The following is a 6,937-nucleotide window of genomic DNA, read 5'->3' as shown; positions in this document are numbered from 1 at the left end:
TAATTTTTCAGAGAAAAAAGTTTGGTTTATTTTAGAAATTGGTGTTGGTGCGTGATGTTTTTGATTCCAAATGACCTAAAAAATGATTTTCATTACTTATACAACATTGGCCATCACGTGGTGGTATGCCAAAGATTTCGCCAAAATTAGTTATATGCCTAATGTACATATATCTTTCTTATTAGATTTGTCCAAAAGCTGTGTAGAAAAGAAAAAAAACGTTCTAAATGTAAATTGTAATGTTACGTTTTAATTTTGTAAGTAAATATGTACTGATGATCTCACTTTTTGTAAATATAGATCGATTATCATTTTATTTTCCATTTGACTTTACGTACTTCCATATCTTAACCTTTAACTAAGGAGGTAAACATTTTAGACATGGTTATTTCTAATTTTAGCATTACATTTTACTAAAATAAGAGAATTCATTAATATATGCTTTTTAAAAATAAGATTCATTTTTAATTTAAAAAAAGAAATTCAGAAAAATTTCATTCAGTTCAACAAAGCGGCACATTATTTCACAAGACTTTTTTTTAAACTTAAAAAAATATAAACCGGGGATTAAATTTACCAACATCTCCGTAATTAAAGGTTAAATAAAGATAAATTTAATTTATAAGCATATCTGCAATATTACATTGGTTTAATTAGTTGTCACAATAATCATCACCATTTGCGACGAGATATTTTCGAATGTTATCTCTAAATTTATTGGCCAATTTAACCTGGTCCTGACATTGTGGCGGTAGGGGTGTCATGGTTTCCGGCAGATTTGGTGATGTTATCTCCATTTCGTAAGGCTCTGTCATATCCTTAGATAAATAATTATGTAGGATACAACAGGTTTTTATCAATGAATCGCAAGTATCTAAACTGACTTCAATAGGTCGCCGTAAAATCTTAAATCTGGTGGTTAGTTTATCAAATGCCATCTCAACTGACATCCTGGCTCGACTTAACCTATTGTTGAACAGCTTTTGCGAAGCTGATAAATTAGAATTTGTATTAGTATATGCCTTCATAACATGGCGGTCCAAGCTGAAAATGTCATCAGCTACAAAATAAAAAGGAGTTTTTACTGTTTGTCCTTTGAGTTGTCTGTCAGATGGTAGTTTTAGCTTTTCATCCTTTATTGCTTCGTACAATGTTGAATTTTTAAAGATCTCATCATCGGAACCTCGACCGTTTCCGCCAATTTCAACATATAAAAATTTACTATTGGCGTCTACCACCGCGAATAGAACCTTACTGTAAAACCCATTTTTATTGAAAAAATTAGACCCTGATTGTGCTGGAGATTTGATTCGGATATGTTTCCCATCCATTGCACCCAACGTGTGTGGGAATTCGCATAAATATTCGAAACCATTAGCCACATCAAGCCACTCATCTTCATTAGAGGGCAACTGAAAAAAATAATTCACAATAATTTATAATTTGTTTTTGTATTTTAAACTTACCTTTAAATATTCACTTTCTAAACTTTCAATTAAAGCGTTTAAAACTTCAGGAAGAAAATGGCTTATAGTTTTCCTTGAGATTTTACTAACACATTCTAAAGACCTCAATGAATCACCTGTTGCTAAATAGCGTAATGTTACTGATAAACGAACGCGTGGGCTAATGGCACATCTCATAACGGTGTCCTGTTTTTTTATTTTTAAATGTACCTACAAATCAAATACATAAAAATTTATTATCAGCCCAATTATGAATAAAAAAGTCCGCGGGAGTTTTCCCCCTTTGAATTTGAATAGGAAAAATGAGAAAAGTGAAAAACTCCCGGGGAATTTTTATTCATAATTGGGCTGTATGAGTTTAACAAATATATCAGTTTAACAATGGCGAAACAACGGAAACTTTTAAACTTCTTCGAGAAAGAAAAATAAAACAAAAATAATTTGTATGAAAAAAATATGCTTGTATTACAAATAAATTAAGGCCCTAATTTTGTAAATCACTTCACAAAGTGATATTTATATGGAAAGCAAAAACAAAATTTCAAAAATTTTAAAAATTTGTTTTTGTTTTATATATAAATTCTTAATAGAACAAACGCACCAAAATTCAAACGTTGATTTGCCTTTCATAATTTGAAAATTTTGTATATAAAACAAAAACTATTTTTTAAAATTTTTGAAATTTTGTTTTTGCTTTCCATATAAATATCACTTTGGTGACGTGATTTACAAAATTAGGGCCTAAATAAAAATTAAATTAAAACGATGTTTTAGCGATATTTCAATATTTATTTTATTTTGATCATTGGTTTTTGTATATTTTTTCTCACAATAAGTGATAAATATTCATTTAATTATCCGCAGTTTCAAAAATTTTGTGAGACATTTACAGTAAATACTCAAGATTTGGGAGGCAGAACTTCTAAATAATAAATTAATAGCAAAAGTGTGTTAAGCTACGTATACACGGTTGTCACATTCTTACAATATTGTCAGAACATGCTCATAAAATAGTTAACACAACCATGAGAACTTATGTTGAAACATATGGGTGTTAACCATTTATTGAACATTTTCTGACAATATTGTAAGAATATGACAACCGTGTATACGTAGCTTAAGAAATTTCCAAAATTACCCGAGAGGTTATCAATATTCAAAAATTGGAAATTAGTTGTGAAACTGTTAGGCGCAGGCCAAATGAGGCTGATCTTGATTGATTTCGCACCGCGAAAAACATCTTATTTCTAAAAAACTTACTGCTCGTATACAATTTGTCAAAGAACATTCAAACTGATCGAGACAGATTTTTTTTCAATATCCATACTATTTCGCGTGTTATTTATTGGACAGTCAAAAAAAAAATGAAAAAAACAACTTTGTAAACAAAAAATTAGTAAAAAAGTATAATTTGGTGAAGGGTAATAAGATTCGACACAGCCGAAATATATAATAAACTAGTTGATCATCCCGGCTTCGCCCGGGATGTTAGTTCTACAAGTTTCTCCAACCCACGCACACCAGCCTGTTCTTATTTATTTGCAAATAAAATATTTAAATTTGTACTGCATACTTTAGGGAGCTTTTTTATTACAGTTGACTGGACTCACAAAAAAAAGAATTTTCGCGTTTTACCCGAAATGTTTGAATTTTTTTTCTTTACAAACCATCTCCTGAAAATTTCGAATCGAATGAAAAAAAATCAGCCAAATCGCTCCAGCCGTTCTCACATGGACCATTTCATTTTTATATATATAGATAATACACATCTTATTTAAATTTTAGCAAAAAAAATTCAAATAACGCCCAAAAGTTCACCGTTGTTAGAGTTATTAATTCTAAGTAACGAAAAATTTATTATCGGTCATGCCTACTTTAAATTTCATAATATTTTGAACTTTAAAGCTCAAAAAATCCAAAAAAAATACGTGATTTAGAATCAATAATTCTAATGTTTGGCATCAATCCAAGTTTTCCAAAATTGTTATAAAAATAAAACAAACAAATTTCAAGTTTAAATTAGAGACGAAGATCTCTTTTTATTGTTAATAAATATTACCTTGTAAAAGGAATATATTGCGTTTTCTTAGTAAAATGCACGTAGTGCTTATGTCGAAGACAATTTGACAAGTGTTTTTTAATGCTAAAATAACAAGCATAATTTGGTGGCAAACAATATTTAAGGAGCCGTTAACGGTTTACTCGCTAGAATCTAGTGAAATACTTCCAGCAAAGTTGCATAAAAAAGGAAGCAACGTTAAAAATAGTATAATACGTTTAATGTAGTTATTACCAAAAGGATGCAACCTAAACATCTAATAACGGTGAAATTTTGGACTTGATAGGAAATGTTGCTAAACCAGAATAAAGTAATGTTATTTTAATTTTTTTTCAGTATGAATTTTTTTAACAAATATATTTCATCACTTTTAACTTACAAATACAGCTTTCAATGAAATAAATGGCCTACGAAACCCCTTTTAAATTGTCTATTTATTGCCCGATATTAGTTTTTCATATCTTGCCCCCATTAACACGAAGTCTTTTATGCCTTAACTAATAGTTATACTGTCGGTTAAAATTATTTTTGTATGAAAACTGTCAGTATAACTATTAGTTAAAACATAACCAGACTTCGTGTTACTGGGGGTAAAGAAGATAATATATAGTCATAGATCACGGTTATAACGAAATCGAATGGATTGACAAATATAGTTCATTATATCCGTATGTATTACAATTGCGAATAAAAATTTTTAAATTGATACTGTTAGTTAAAAAATTTGCCTTCCAATTTTATTTATAAAACTTTAAATGCAAGTAGCCTGGCAACATTATATTATAATATTATTTGTGGGTAATTTGTTATTGGATTACTGTGACATTTTGCAATGTTACAAGACTGTTTGCAATTAGAGTTACGAACAAGAAAATAGCAGTACCACTATGAAATTTTTTTGAAACAGCGTACAACGTCTTTAAAACTGTCAAACTTAAAATTTTGTTTATACCCATAATCGGTCAAGCCTGTAAATTTTTTGTGATGTAATCTTTTTGTAAAAACAATGGTAACTTAGGAAAAAAGGCTCTTATATATGACAATATGTATTTTTTTATTAACATTGAAATAGCAGTGCCGGATTATTAAATTCATTTTTTTTTATTTTTTTTAAAGAAGGTAAATATTTTTTAAGATTAAAGTACAATTTAGTTAAATATGCTGAATTTATTGTATATTTAACATTAAAAATAGTTCTTTTTTATATAATTCCTGTTTTAGTGGGTCGCGCAATACATTGATTTCACCATTGCTTAAGGAAAATTAATTTTAAAGTTATAAAAATAAGGAAAATCTTTTCCACATATTCAACTTTATATCAAACGCTATTGAAAAGAAAGAAAAAATAAAAAATGGGGACTGCAAACGGAAAACTGCACCTCAGGACAATCGAAATATCGTCAGAATCATCAAATGCAATCCATTTAATCTGTCAAGCTAATAAAAACCGAATGAAATTTAGAAGTTATTGATATGACAGTAAGGAGATGATTTCTAGATGCAAACTTCACAGAACGAAGTCCAAGGAAAAAGCCACTATTAAAAAAAATATATAGTGGTACTCGTTTGGAGTACGCTGAATGCCGACTGGTTTGCAAGCAAATATCTCAATATTTTGTGAACTGGCGGGTCTAAACTGGTTTTATTTGGAAGTTCAGGCTGTAATCAATATATTCGACGTCCACTCTCTTCTGTATGTCAAACTCAGTACACTGTGAAAAAAGTTAAAATATTTAAAAATTTCGTGGTACTGCTATTATCTTGTCCGCAACTGTACATAACTTCCCTAATACCTATGTTCATTATAAACATAGTTTTGTATACAGGTATAACAAAAATTTAGTACAGTCTATGGGACTGTAGATAAGTGTTTGTCATAGTCGTATTCGATTGTACAACCTTTAAGTATATTTTCTGAGCAAAAAATACATAAATTTTACTTATTTGTGCCGCGTAAATTTTAAAAATCCAAGCATTTTGCAACAATTTTAAAAAATGTCTCGCTTTTTGAGAAATAAAATTTGCCTAGTGTGGAATCATACACAGAGGCCATAACAAGGATATAACAATGCAGATACATGTGTAAATAATACATACAATAACTAATTGTACTTACTAATCCAAGAATTTTTTCAAAATCGTCGATATTTATCATATTGTCCTCCAAAAGGTGTGCTTCTAAACTATGGGGATTCCTTTTTGCCAAAGAGGGAATGACCCATACCCGACGCTCCTTTTTAAATTCCTCATCAGAGATGTCCATTAATTCTTTTAATTGCTTTAAAGCAATTAACACGCGCGCAGTTTGGCTGTTATCCATTTTTTACACAAAATGATTAAAAAACTATAATTTACATTATTGTTAGCAACCTTTACGACAAATTACGATTTTTCATAACACTGATATCAACACGTCTTCTCCTAAGTATTGATGTAAACAAACAAATCAAAGCGAATTAATAGAAGTTTACCCCTGAAGAACAGCTGTTTATTTTTTATTCACTTCTTTAGATGTTTGAACTGTCAATTCACTACTATTTGTTGTGGCGAAAAATACAACAAACCCCAAAGCAAAAACAACAACAAGTAACTATGACAGTTGAATTATCATTTAACAAAAACAATTTACCTGTTGTTTTTGTACATGTTGTAGTTTTTGTAAGTCTGACGTCACCTTCTATAAATTTGCCTCGAAATGAAAACATAAACAAAGTTTGACAGAGGACCATTGTTGCCACATATAAAATATGTTTCATACCAATTTGCTATAACAATTCTGAAATATGTAAATAGTAGGGTATTCAATTAATCGGATTTCTGGTTTAATCGGTTAATCGAGCAAATAATTAATCGGGGTTTAGATTTAATCGGTTAATTTTAAATTATTCGATTAACCGAATAAATTATATTTAAATGTTAAACTGAAACTAAATCACGAATTTTGTGTACTTATTGAAGTATTTTATTAATAAAAAGAATAAAAACATAAAAAATAAACAAAACATAACAATTCAACCAAACAGTAAATAATTTTCTTTAGTTTTAATAAAACTCGACTTGGAAAAAACTCTCACGCTGATTGTAGATGTTGGAGAAATCGAAAGTAAGACAAGGTAAAGAATATCCAATTTGTCAGTTATTTTTTTAGTTTTTTCTAAGCATATAAAATCCTCCATTATACCATTGAAGTCCTTTTTGGACTATTTAGATTTTAAATACTTTTAATAATTTCGATAAGTTGTGAAAAAAAACTTATTTCAGTAGTGTCTCCAGTTTCGTCTATTATTATGTTCTCATCCGACAATTACATGTAAATTAAATATATCAGTTATTATAATACTCACTAAACATATTTCTTGAATGTTCGAAAAAATATGTAATTTTACTTTGACATTTGTATTTGAATTAAAAT

At 29.0% G+C, this 6,937-nt stretch overlaps 1 protein-coding gene across 1 annotated transcript; it reads right to left on the bottom strand.

Annotated features, from left to right (window-relative positions):
* Window positions 1-281: 281 nt before the first annotated feature.
* LOC135960308 (uncharacterized) lies at window positions 282-5,945 on the bottom strand. The gene is made up of 3 exons (XM_065511566.1): window positions 5,642-5,945; window positions 1,467-1,676; window positions 282-1,412 (listed from the first exon to the last, which is right to left on the bottom strand). Exons 1-3 carry the CDS (start codon window positions 5,843-5,845, stop codon window positions 654-656), a joined length of 1,173 nt encoding a protein of 390 aa, XP_065367638.1. The 5' UTR covers window positions 5,846-5,945; the 3' UTR covers window positions 282-653.
* Between the last annotated feature and the right edge of the window lie 992 nt (window positions 5,946-6,937).

This window comes from Calliphora vicina, chromosome 5 (genome assembly GCF_958450345.1).
Source record: "Calliphora vicina chromosome 5, idCalVici1.1, whole genome shotgun sequence".
Classification (NCBI taxonomy): Eukaryota; Metazoa; Arthropoda; class Insecta; order Diptera; family Calliphoridae; genus Calliphora; species Calliphora vicina.
This window is presented reverse-complemented; position numbering and strand designations above follow the sequence as displayed.